General features: G+C 53.8%; 1 protein-coding gene and 1 long non-coding RNA gene across 6 annotated transcripts in view; one reads left to right on the top strand and one right to left on the bottom strand.

The window, feature by feature from the left end:
* Positions 1-13,203, bottom strand: part of EBF4 (EBF family member 4) — a 50,449-nt gene that overhangs the window by 35,267 nt on the left and 1,979 nt on the right. For all 5 annotated transcript variants that reach the window (XR_014235938.1, XM_082361433.1, XM_082361435.1 and 2 more), the window contains exons 3-7: positions 4,231-4,387; positions 3,925-3,988; positions 3,697-3,752; positions 1,990-2,063; positions 880-948 (exon numbers count right to left, since the gene is read on the bottom strand). Coding sequence is in view for 4 of the 5 variants with exons in the window: in XM_082361433.1 (XP_082217559.1) it covers positions 880-948; positions 1,990-2,063; positions 3,697-3,752; positions 3,925-3,988; positions 4,231-4,387 (420 nt within the window). In the remaining variant the exon portion in view is untranslated. The remainder of the gene's footprint in view (positions 1-879; positions 949-1,989; positions 2,064-3,696; positions 3,753-3,924; positions 3,989-4,230; positions 4,388-13,203) is intronic.
* Positions 4,414-12,993, top strand: LOC309613943. Its single transcript, XR_014235954.1, has 2 exons — positions 4,414-11,103; positions 12,216-12,993. It is a non-coding gene; the product is annotated as an uncharacterized lncRNA (long non-coding RNA).

Raw genomic sequence — 13,203 nt, 5'->3', positions numbered from 1 at the left:
CCAGCAATAGAGACTAAAGAAATTATAGTTCATCCATACAATGGAATATTTTGCATTAGAAAAAAGAATAAGGAGACTGCTTGTGTCTGCATTTTCTTGCACAGACTATCTCAGGAAGGATACCCATGAAACTGGTAATAATGCTTGCTTATTTGGAGGGCAATGGATGAGTCAGCGGCAGAGGTGGGAGACTTTGCTGTCAACCCTCCTAAACTTGAATTTTAGTACATTGTGAATGGTTTAATCTACTAAAAGGAGAACAAGGCAGGGTTTATGTTCCAATATGGAATGAGTTCTAAGATATATTGTTACAAATAAAAAGGTAAGTACGAAAGACTGTGTACAGTATGCTATACATAGGGGTGGGGCAGACATACTTTTAATTATTTACTCTCTTATACTTCTCGAATTTTGTACCTTATATATGCATTTCCTATTCAAAAAGAAATAAAATAATTTTAGAAAATCATGGTGGGAGAATGCATTTTCATATGCATCACCTTGACAATCCTATGATTGAAGCTTGCTAAGTATTTCCCTATTTTTTAAACAAAGGAAACGGATGATCAGAGAAGTCAAGTCAAACAGCGCAGAGGCACCAGGCACCAGGACTAGAGCCCGCTTCCCTGCCAGGGCCTCCCAGCCCCTCTAGCCCAGCAGCCTCTACCACCCCCCACCCCTGCCCTCTCCAGCTCCTTCCCTCAGGACACACAACTCTTATGCCCAGCCCCAGAATGTCTGCCACCAGGAGCTTCAGTCAGGGGACCGTTTCTCTCTGCTCAGAGCCACCAACAGGGTGGTGGGTGCCACCGTGCTCTGTGGCTGATCCCAGCCTGCCCTGGCCTTGCAGCTGCCAGACCCTCTTCCCCCAGTCTGTACCTGTCAATGATGACGGGGTCTGAGGGTGTCTCATTTCGGTTGCCACAGCTCTTCCGGTCACAGCACCGGCTGAAGGAAAGATGAGAAGGGAGGGAAGGAGGAAGGGGGTGAAGGAGAGGGAGATTACAGCATGTGGTGTGTGTGTGTGTGTGTGTGTGTGTGTGTGTGTGTGTGGCTCCGGGGTAAGGATGCTGATGTCCTGTCTCTGAGTATGGAATCCCTGGGCCAGAGGGGCTCGCCCTCAGGGGCCTGGGGGAGACAGGCGGTGAGGGTCCTACACAGGGACCTGCAGAGCCCTTATCCCTGGGGATAAGGTTGGCCAAGAAACCCTTGTCCCAAAGGCATGCTGCTCCTGGAGGATCCAGGAAAGGGCAGGCTGCTGACCACCTACTCTCTCTGTACACTTTTTATACATATAGAAAAGAGCTCCAATTGTAAGCATGCAGCTCATGAATTATCACAAAGTGAGCCCACCCACGTAACCAGCACCCATACCAAGAAATACCATGTGACTAGCGCCCCAGAGGCCCCCTCATGCCCCCTCCTGGTCACTGCCCTTCCCAAGGGTAGCCACTGTCCCAACCAGATTTTTGAACACTATTTTCTTTTCCATGTATGAAGAGCTGCCTCGGAGGACCCTTCCTGACTGACATCTCCTGGGGAGCCCTTGCCTAGAAATGCCAAGCTCTGGGGTAATGGGGAAGGGGAGTCCAGCACTGTGTTCCCTCTTCCCCATCCTGCCTGCCCAGGGGGTGCCCTGAAGTTCACATAAGAGGCAGCAAAGTTTCCTCCTCCAGCTTCTGAGCTAATCCAGGAGGCCCAGGCCCTGCCCCCATCTCCCAGCGAGCCCTCCCCAGAGCTTTATTAGTTAAGCTTCCCAGTAGCAGCAGGAGGCCTCTCTTACAAAAACACTCGGAGAAGCCACATAAACAGGCCAGGCTAATGGGTCCTCAAGGACCCTCTCCTCAGCCAGCACTGTGCCCAGGGGCCTCACTCTTCCCTCATCACCCCCCACCCCCAGGCTTCCCTGGGGATCAGTGGGGAGGGGGTTGGTGGCAGTGGTAGGGGTTGGGCCAAGAGGCCAGGGGCAGGTGACCTAGCCCTTCTCACCTGCACATGATCTCGTGGGTGAGTAGCACGCGACACATTTCGGGGTTCTTGTCCTGCCCCTCGTAGATGATGGCCTGGGGAAGGGGAAGTGCGCAGGCTGGAGGGGAAGGAGGCTCCTCTCAAGGCCAGGTGGAGGGGCAGCTGGGCCCTGCTCCCAGGGAAGAGCACGCCCTCCAACTCTCTCTGGGAGCCCAGGAATGCAGAGGGAGCTGGGAACCTGGCTTCCCAAACCAGTACCACCATCAGAATGGGCAAGAGTGGCATGAGGTCTACAGATTCTGTCTGTCCACAGGCAGCTCTTTCCAGAGCCAGCTCTGCTCAGGGGCAGGGAGGTCCCCAGATCACCATGACCAACGTCAGGCTGCCGGGAGGGCAGACATACTCCAACCTCCACGGTTCTCACAAGCATTGTCCCTCCAGGCTGTCCTGCCGGCTCCTTGGTCCCTCTCCCCACCCCATCACCTCCACAGGCCAGGCCAGTGGCTCCCTCTTGGACTGCTGGATCAGCCACCCCCCCCCAGCACCCCCCCCAGCCAGTCCCCCAGCCTCTCCTCCGCCCTGAAGCAAGGAGTGAGCTTCCCAAACCACACATTTGGCTTCCACCTTATAACCTCTGTGCCTCGCAGCCATCCCTTATTTGTGGGTCCCTCTCTCTCTGGACATTCTCCAACCCCTTCCACACTTGTTGACCATGCAATCCCACTTTGCCACTGCCTGGTCCTCCTCCCACACCATGGCGACCACAGGCTTCCTAGAAACACACCACTTCTTCCTCTGCCCTGGGATTGGGTGGAGGCTGCTGGAAGACTGTGTGGGAAAGCCCAAGTCTCCACCTCAAGTTGCAGGCCACTGATTTTCACATCTGAGACTCAGCCCTGCTCCTTTACCAGCGCACACAACCTCTCTGAAGAGCCTGAGGCTTGGGGCCCTGCGGCTGCACAGTCCATCAGGGCTGACTCAGGTTTCAGTTGCCCCGAGCTCCTCATGCTGGTCCCTGAGCCTCCTTCTCTTGTCTTTTCAAGTCAGCAAGGTACTGAGGGTCTGCAGTGGAAGCTCTGGGGCCCCACTCAGTCCCCTCTCCTGGACCAGTGCACCCATCCCCCAGCTGTGGGTAGCATTAGCTGCTAAGGGCTTTCTCTTGAGAATTGCTCTCAGCAGACAGGAGCTGCTTCCCCTGAAAATGTCTGGAAGGTTACACTCTCCCCTTGGGAATGGTCCCCAGCCAGTAACTGACCAATACAGGGGACAGAATCTTGGCCTCCTTGCCTCAAGGGGGAACAACTCTGGTGCCATTCCTTCTCCAGGCCTCCTCGTGGATCAGGTTGAGGCTAGACACCAGCAGAGACCACATCCTTGCTGAGCATCCCCTGCCCCGTCCTGCTTCTCCTCCCTCCCCTTCTGAGAGCTTCTCCCCTCCTCCCCAATAAACCATGTGTACCTGAATCCCCGTCTAGGCTGAACTTCTAGATAACAGGACCTAAGACAAAGTTGTTGAACAAATATTGTCTTTTTCTTGTCTAGAGGGCAAAAGCCACACATCCTCCTCCTGTGGACAGTTCTCCACAGAGAACTGTGGACAGCTAGACTGGTGAGGATGAAAGGCATGGGGGAGGTGGGGGCAGGGACAAGGATGCTTGCTCAGACCACAGGGAGATGGGGGTCAGAGAAGGGGCTGGACAGGCCTGAGCATCCCCTGGGCTGGCTCACCTGCTTGGACATGGAGTCGATGAGACGCACATAGAGGTCCTGTTCTGTCCGAAGTCCTAAGGGTGGAAAGGCGGAGAGGGCTTGCTATTTGGGGAGCCCCCGTGGCTTCTGATGACTGAACACACTCCACACCCTCCCCTGCTGAAGCCAGGCCCCCTCCACCCTGACAGTGGGGCACCACGTGTCACATGGTGCTGCGGTACCCAGTGGGCAGTGGGCCTCACTCACCATTGTTATATACCAGCCGGAGGCGATAATGGATCCCGTTGTTTGTCTTTTCACCCCCGGGCTCCTGCAGGGACAAGATAGGGAGAATGCTTGGTGCTCCCGGGGATCCTCCAGCCACCCCCATCCCCCCCACTCCCTTCCCACCCAACCTTCCTCCTTACCCCCCTCCCTCCCATCCATTCACCACCCCCTTCTCCACTCCTCCACCACCTATCCATCATCTGCTCCAGTGGGAGGGGGTTCCCTGAAACCCTCCCCACCCCCCCCCCACCCTGTTCCTTCCCAGCGAGCCCATGAGCCTCTCACTCGGTCCTTCTCCACAAAGTCGATGAAAGCTGTACGCTCCACCTCCACCGGCTGCCCCTGCCGGTCATACATGGCCAGCACGAAGTGGAAGAAGTTGGATTTCCTGAGGTTGGAGGGGGGCTGCTTCTCAAAATGTGCTCGTGCCAGGCCCACGCCACTGTGGGGAGGAAAGTTGCTGGGAAACCACTGGACGTGCCCTCCAGAGAGAAAGACCCCGTCACCTCTGACCAGGTAGGTGGGCTGGCCAAGACTTGGCTCTGATGTGTCAAGAGTTTGGGCAAGAAATTGGATGGGCCCATTCCACCCTTGCCAGGGCCATCTCAGTTCTAGAAGAGGCCTCCCAGCCCTGAGGTCACCCCAGCTTGCTCCCATGGGAATAAGCAGCACAACAGGTGACAACAGAGGCATCCCTGGCAGGCTCCTTCCCAGACTTTTCCCTGGGCCTCACATTTTGGAAGGCTGATCTCTAAAACCAAATGAACAAGCAACCCATCTTACTGACCACAGGCTCCTGTGACTGCCCTTTAGGGCCTCAAGGGGCAGCTGGGAGGTTTTGGAATGAATATCCCACTGTACCCCAGCTCCTGGCTACGTGCATGAGCCTACGGTATTGCCTGGGAGATGATGAAGTCCATCAGACTCTCAAGAGACATTGAACTGGCTCAGGGCCACTAGTCTGCCCAGCCTGGACCCTGGGCTATGGCTGAAGGTGGGAATGTCCTCCCCAGGTATAGGGGGACCTGCCTCCATGCTTGGAGGAAGACACCACTGGCTCCCTTGGGCAGAAGGATCTTCTGGTCTGGCCTTGCTTTCTCCTGGCTCATCAGAAACCAGTCCCAGAAGCAAAGCCAGGGTGACAGCAGGAGGAGGAGAAGAACCAAGGCCCTATTCACCAAATATTTCTTGAACCCCAATGATGTACCAAGCGCTGGCCACATGGCACCACGTGGGGCCAGAGTGAAACACCTGGAAGGGGAGGGAAGACAGATACAGAGAGCTGCAACATAAGACAGAGTGGTGGGTGCCCCTTAAGAGATGTTACTATATAAAAAACGGTAAAAGCAAAGGAAAAGATTAATTCTTTCTGTGTGTGATGAAGGGAAGACTTCACGGTGACGGTGGCCTTCCCCCTGGTCTTTGAGGAATGAATAGGAGCTCAACAGGGGCAGGAGGCAAAAGGGCAGAACTAACAGCATAAGAAATGGCTGTAGGTATGAGGGTTAGTGTCACTGGACCACTTCAAAGAGTGAAGTGAGGAGAGAAAAGGTTTTATTGGAAGTGCCAGACTATCCATGCATACAAAAACCAGGCCATGGAGTTTAGACTTTCTTCTCTGGGCCAAGGTCTTCCAAAGTGTGTTCTTTAGCTCTCTCATGGCTCCAGGTCCTCGTTCTATAAAAGAGTGCTATAGCCACAACTGCTGGGAAATGCATACACAAGTGTATGTGGGGGGCCCTGGGACACCCTCCAGGAATGGACCCTCCTTGACCCGCTCAGGCCAGTGCTCCCCATGTGTGGTAGCGAGCCTCCAAGACGGTTCCCCATGATCCCTGCCTCCTGGTAGTCAGGTCCTTATATAGTCTCCTCCCATACTGTATCAGGATTGGTCTGTGTGGCCAATAGAATATGGCACAAGCGATAGCATACGATTTCTAAGGTTAGGTCATACAAGACACGTGGCTTCTGCCTTGTTCACTCTCTTGGATTAGTCACTCAGGAGGAAGCTGGCTGCTGTGTTGTGATGATACTCAAGCAGCCCTACGGAAGGTCCACATGGAGAAGAACTGAACCCTCCTGCCAACAGCCGGCACTAACTGATCAGCTGTGTGAGGCCTACCAGCCCCAGTCAAGCCTTCAGATCACTGAAGCCTCATAAGAAACCCTGAGCCAGAACTACCCAGCTACACTGCTCCCTGATTTCTAACTTTAAGAAACTGTGTGAGATAATGAATGTTGTTTTACGTTGCTGAGTTTGGGGGTGATTTTTTTTTAAATGTGGCAATAGATAACTAACACACCATGCTTACTTGACTACGGAGCATTTTGGTGGAGGGATGTGGTTTGGGAAGCATGACTAAAGGCCACCAGAAGGCTCTGAAGTCAGGCAGGGCTTAGAAGATGCTGTAAGCAAGGAGGGCAGTGTGGTAGAAAAGTGAGAGGCTGCTGCAGGGATGCAGAGGCGAGGATGAGAATGGTGGAACTGTCTTGAGAGCCATTTAGACCAGAGTCCCATCATGGACATGCCACTGTGACAACATCTGCCATACTCATCACTACTTAATATTTTTCTTCGTATAATTTTAAATCAACTTACTCTTACTTGGCTTCTTGCAAAGCCATAATATCTGAAATGTCATGGGCTTCAGAAGCTTGTTGTGTTTTTACTCATACAGATTACAGTAAATACATAAACAATAAAATGAAAACCGTTCCTCCTCTTGAAAGCCTGCTTGGGAGCCTCAGTGGTCCATGTAAAATGCTAATTTTGGAGGCAGAAGTGACGGGTCTTGCTTGTCCCTGATCAAGATGAGGAGGGCGCCACCAACACCTTCTCTTCCCCACCAAAGGTTATTTCTACACGTTCCTTGCTCCAGGATCATCCTCCTCCCTCCTTCCTCGGTGTCCCTCCCTTCTCCTCAGCCTCAGGCTTACAGTCCTTTCACGTCCAGGCCTTGACCCTCCCGCTTCCCACTTGCCAAGAGGCAGGGAAGCCTGAAGACCGCTTTGATCACAGCAGGTCCCTGATTACTGTTGATGAATATGCTAATGAGGCAGCAACCCTGACTCCTCCCTCCAGCCCCCAGGACCAGCTTAGGGGCAGTGAGGCTCCCCAGGGACAGGACCACCTGGGGGTAGATAAGGCCAGAAGGAGGTGGGCTGTGGGGCCATCCCAGATCACTCTGCCCCTTACTCTGTCATCTAGCCCAGGAAAGGTGCCTGGAAGGCTCTCAGACAGTGGGGAGAGAGGGTATAGAGAAAGAAAGAGACCTTAACAGAGGAGGGGTGGAGGCTGAGCAAGAACACAATCCCCCGGACCCCTCAACATACCCTATCTACACAGACACTCCTGTACTTCCCAGGCCAGGAGTCAATCAATAATGCTGAGCTTCCTCTCCCATCCATCCCTCTTGGCAAATACCAGTCAGTCCTGGGTCCTGGTTGCCTGGGGTTCCTACCAGGCTCCTAAGGACCAGACCTGGGAAGTCTGCCCTAAGCCCCAAGCCAAGCTCCCTTCACAGGGCCTGCCCTCTCAGCAGGAGGGGATTCCCAGGGAGAGTGGTTGGGGGGACCAGGGGAGGGGAAAGGGAGCAGGTACCCCTGCCTGGGGTCTGTGGACCAGTAGCCAGTGCTGCCAGTTGCAGGGCATCAAGGGGCTGCACTGTCCGACTCCACAGTGGGATCAGGCTCAATTCTACTTCCCTTGAGGCAGCCCAGCATCAGCCTCCATTCTCCACCTTGCTTAGTGGGTCTGAGGCGCAATCACACACATCCATGCAAAGCAATGGGACAGAGGCGGCTAGTTTATAGCTCTGCGACAGGGATCACTATCATGAATGACAGCAGAACAACATGACCCCAAGCAGACCAGGAGAGGACGGCAGAATAGGCAAGACCCCTGCTGGGCACGCCCAGCTCTGCTCCTGGTCTGCGAGTGTCTCCAGTTTACCCTGTTCATACCCCTGTGAGACAAGTGAGAAGACCAAGGGGAAATGGAAAAGGTTTTGGTTTAAAGAAATCCTCGTATTTCCTATGAACGCAGAGAAGGACATGCGGATTAGAACAGCAGCTAGAGTGCCAAATGCAGGTCTGTCTGGACTTCTCCTGGTTCTCCCAGGCACCTCCACCGCCTACCTGCCCGTGGAGTGGGTAACCAATCAGCATCCCTGAGCAGAGCTGCAAGCTGCAAAGGGAGAGGGTGCGGAGGGGGAGGGGGAGACTTCTGCTCTTCTCCCCTTGGGAAGAGCTGATGCTCTTGTAATGAGAAAGCAAACCAAGATTAACGAACAGAGAGAAAGAGACACAGAAATATGCTCAAACAGCTCAGAGGACAGACCCGGGCCGTGGAGAGGTCTGAGAGGCCTGCTGGGGCACCCTGGGAGAAGACATGTGCTCCCACAGTACCTTAGAGGCAGAGATGTGGATGAAGGCAAAGGTCTCTGATTCTGTGGTCTCCAAAGTGGGGTGGCCCAAGACACCCACTGGGGTGTGGAGAGAAACTACAAGGATGTTTATTGATAGGAATCCTTTATCTAGAAGAAGGGAGAGAGGCAGGAGGAGAGCCCCAGAAGTCTGGAGAGGCAAGTGTTTTATCTGGGTTTCCCCAGAAGTAGCCCCTGAGACAAGGATTCAAATGTGAACACTTTATGTGGGAGGTGATTCCAAGAAACCCTGGCGGGTGTGGGGAGTGAGAGAGAGAAGGAAAGGCAGTCCCTAACAGGTGCATTATCCACAAGTTACTACTGTGGGCAGCTTCAGCTCAGCCCCCAGGGAGCTCTGGAAACAAGTCTAGAACATGTGCTTCAGCTAGTCAGAGGGCTGAGCAAGGGACCTGGGGTCTTCATCGTCCAACTCCAGTCAGTCACTGGCTGAGGGCTTCTGGGGCGTCATCTCTCAGGTGCTTCTGGCCTGTTGTGCAGGTGGGTGGAGCAGGCTCTGGCGGTCTAAGAGCCTTAGGAGGCAGATGCTGGCAGAGGAAGCAGACCCTTTCCCAAGGGTCCCCAGGGACGTGGGTGGGGTAGCAACTCCCAGCCATCCAGAGGCCTGCGGTGTGATGGAAGCCAGCAAAGCTACAGCCCAAGGGCCTGCGTACAGCCTGGCAATATGCACGAGAACTGCCTCACCTGGTGCGTGTATTGCTGGAGCCTATAATTCAGAAACGTCTCATTCACTTAGCATGATTAGTGCACAAAGCGTGCCACATACGCGTCTTTTCCAGGTAAATGCAGCTGAGTGACGAAAACAGCCACATTAACCACTTTTGTAAGACTCCCAAATGATTTACACATCTCCTTGCTTTCTTAAAAAGATTGTTTTCAACAAAATGTTCAAAACCCTTTCCTATCAACTCCGGAGTGTGCTGAGGCGGTGGGGCATGTGCTCCTGTAAAAAGCACGGATGTGGGAGGAGAAAGTGCTCATCTTCATATTTCCACCAGGGCCCACTCATCCCCTTCCCATCTTCTGAAATTGCCCCCAAATTAAAGGAGAATGGGACAGAAAAGCTTGGGTGTGCACAGCTATTTTTTTGGTTGGAGGACATCCGAGCATGGGTGTGTGTGGGCTTCCTGAGTACTGTGCTGGGAATCCAGGCTAAAGGTGACACCAAGGGCAACCTGACCTTCACAGCCTGAGTCATTCAGGTGACCTGTGCTTCAGAGTACAGGGGGATGCATATGGGGGCATCTGGGGGCTGCAGAGTTGTCTGGCTGCTATTGCTTGGCCACCCAGGGGTCCCTGGAGATGCTCCTTTTCGAGGCTGAGCAGGATGACCCAGGAACCTTCTTGCAGCAGCTGGACCTCACCACAGCTGTCTAGGACAGACGACACCTCCCTCACAGTCAGTATCTGCTCTCGGGTCAGAAGGCCATTCATAAGTCTTTACATCCTTGATTAGGTACTTATTGTAAGTGCTAGCAATTTAAAACAAGCATCTCAAATCCCACAGAGGACAATGGCCGAGACTGGAGCTTTGGCCTTCCCCCAGAGGCACCTTCAGGCCTTTGTCTCCCCTGCACCCCTCTGCCCTCTACTAAATGCTAACTCTTGCCTACCTTGGCAGCCCAAGGTTCTGAGCAGTGCCTTGGCTTGGGCCTGATCCATCTTGGAATCTGGGATGCTGGGGAAATGGGGAGAAGCACTGCTGTCATCAGCAGTTGGGGAAGGCTTCTTTTTGATCCCCCCTCCACACTGGAGGTGGAAGGAGTAAAAGTGTGTATTTCCTGCATCTCATCCTTTGTCTCAGATTTCCCTACTGTCTCTGCTAAATCTAGATCTTCTTTTCCCCATCCTAACATGGCTGCATAAGTCCCCCCTTCCTCTCCTCTGCATCCTCTCTTCCTCCAAGCATCCCACTGGCCGTGGCTCTCCCTGCAGGCATCCTTTGGGTCCCTGGGACTGCTGATAATCATCAAGCTGGGCTTGGCATTCCTGACTCCAGCCAAGATCTACTGGCCTAGCCCTGCCCAGAGCCTGGGAAGATAAAAGCAGAGGCTCACTGGGGTGAACCCACCCCGACAATGCAACAGTGCAGGCAGGAGGACCTGGTGCCTAGAGGCAGCTGCCCAGAACCTGGGTCTAGAAGGGCCTGCCAGAGATGAGGCTTTGGGGCTGTTTCATATCCGCTGCTCCCACTGCCCCAGCAGGGGCTCTGCTCACTTGCCCCAGGAAATTATCTCAGCCACCAGGTCCCTGGATGAGGGGGGAGGGGAGGATCTCACTAGCCAGCTCTCCCATGTTTCCTCTTGCTCTCAATTCTACCCAAAGACTGTCCACCCTGCTTCTCTGTGCCCACCCCCCACACCACCCACCCACAGGCCTGCCTGCCAGGTCCCAGGCTGAGGAAGAGCTATTAATTATTAAAGCAAACAAAAGCATTTCCTAGCAGGGATGCTAGCCTGCTGCTGCTTACAGGAAACGCAGCCCCAGCTGGCTTCCCTCTCAGGGGCCGGCTAGCGTTCTGGGACCAGCTCAAGGGGGAGGGCTAGCCTGGGTGCTCCAGGAGTCTCCCCAGGCTGGGAGTCACATCAGAAGGAGAGGAGAACTGCTTCTGTGCTGAGAGATAAAGTCCTGTTGGTCCAGGGTAGGCCAGGGATCCTTGTGCAGAGTTCCCCACCAGGAAGACCCTGCCAGCCTTCCCTCTTACCTCCAGTGTATGGTATGCAGCCTCTCTTTTCTCCCTACCCCTCTTTCGCTCAGAACTTTCCTTCCTGTTGGCAGGCCCTCCTTCACTGATCTTAGCAGGCTCTGGGCTTTCTCCTCCTTCTCCACCTTCTGAAAAACCCTGGCGTTGTAAAGCTGGGCAGCAGCAGCTGCTCCAGTACCTGGTTCCTGGGGTCAGGTAGATCACCAACGTGGACAGCGGAGCCCAACAAAAACGGACTTAGTAACCTTCTAACATGCACTCCTGCTTCCTGCAGCAGATACTCATTACCCCCTATTGACTGCTCGAGCCTGGTGCTGTGGACACGAGGATGAATGAGCCACCACCCATGCCCTAAAGGAAGGTGTAGGCTGGCAGGGCAAGGAAGCTCAGGACAGGCAGGGCACAGCTGACTCTGGCCTGTGATAAGCATCCTTAGACAGCACTAAGAACTGCTCCCCTGGGCCGGATGGGAGGGCACAGAGAGAGAAGGTGCTGGGGGGGAGGGTCCCAGAGGTTGTAAGATTTTATTCAGTGGGTGTGTGGGTGCTGGGAGCAGGGGAACTGTTTCAAGAGACATTGTTGGATGCCAAGTCATACAGAGGCTGAGAGGAAGCTAGGGATCAGACTGTGATGGGCCTTGAATGCTGAGTATCTGGGAGGAAGTGTGTGTGTGTGGGTCACTGAAGTTTTTAATTGGGGAGGGACACAATCAGAGAAGAGTTCTTTGGAAATGTTTCTTTGGCCCCTGGTGCATGGCAGACGGTTTTGGGGCGGGGGGCGAGGTGGGAGGCTGGGACAGTGGGCTAGCAGGCTGAGGTGATACACTGGGGTTAACCTTCAAGCCAAGGAGGAAAGTCGTGGAGGGCAAGAGTGTGTGTCACGGTTACGAGGTGGCCGTGGGCACTGTGATTAGGAATAGGACCCAGAGGCACCGTCCAGAAGCCTTGAGAAGCTGGCGGCTGTGGGGGGAAGGCGAAGAGCGCATCAAAGACAACCGTCAGACCCCAGGCAGCCTTGCAGGGAGTGTTCCAGGGCAAGTTCCTCCGAGACAGAGGGAGAGGAGCCTTCGGAGGTGGAAGAGGGGGGCGGGGCAGGGAAAGGAATTCCTGTCATTGTTGTTTTAGGATGAAAAGACCCGAACAGAGGACTGATGGAGGATCAAGAACCAACGGATGAGATGATGGAATCTCAGGAAGAATGAGAAAGAAGTACCTCCCACATGCTCCCCTCGGCAGGAGGTGCCTAGAGGCAACCAAACATGTGGGGGCTCCCAATCTGTGTCCTGAGACAGAGAAGCCTCTGGACTTGGAGATAAGCAGCCCAGGCCTGAAGAAATTCCTCTCCTCAAACTGGGGAGGCCTTCTGAGCCCTGGTGATGCGGCCCTGGGGACTCAGACTGGACACCTCAGCCCCACTCAAGACCTCTTCCCCACGTGCAGACACTGCTGAAGCCCAATCTCATGGGAAGAGCCTCATCGCCCCGCTTCCTGCACCCACACAGGCTACAAGGGCACTGCCTCCTTCCCATCGGCTTCCTGCTCATCAAACCTGCTGACAGGGACAGAGGGGAGAGTCAGAGAGAAATAGGAACCTTAAACCGTGAGGCCCCACTGGAACACTTCCTCCTCTCTTACAAGGAGCTCTCACCACAAAGGCGGTGGTGGAGAAAAAGACAAAGAAATTGACCATCTCAAATTAAATGAAAAACCAGAACCAACAGAAAAACAAACAGGATACAGAATTGTATGTATAACACAGGAAAAAAATATGTTAATGGGAAGATGGGAAGGAAATACACTAAATTATTGACAGTAGTTATTTAGAGAGATGGGGTTTTGTTTTCTATTTTCCTTTTTTTTTTTTCTAGAAAAGTTATATCATGAGTAAAAATAAGGATATTAATTCATAGGCAAGACCCTTTCTCTTCCTAAAAAGGTGAGTTCCAGAGAGAGGCCCCGGTGCTCCCTCTGGACAGTTATGAAAGCACAGGAATGCAGGAACACCATTCAGTTTGAACATGAAACAAGGTGTGTGTCTGTTAAGCGGTGAGGTTGGGGTTGGTGGTGGGGTGGTATCCCCTGAACAGGACTGGGGATGTGAACGTGTGGCTGG

This window comes from Balaenoptera borealis (assembly GCF_965194805.1).
Source record: "Balaenoptera borealis genome assembly, chromosome: 16".
In the NCBI taxonomy this organism is placed as follows: domain Eukaryota; kingdom Metazoa; phylum Chordata; class Mammalia; order Artiodactyla; family Balaenopteridae; genus Balaenoptera; species Balaenoptera borealis.
This window is presented reverse-complemented; position numbering and strand designations above follow the sequence as displayed.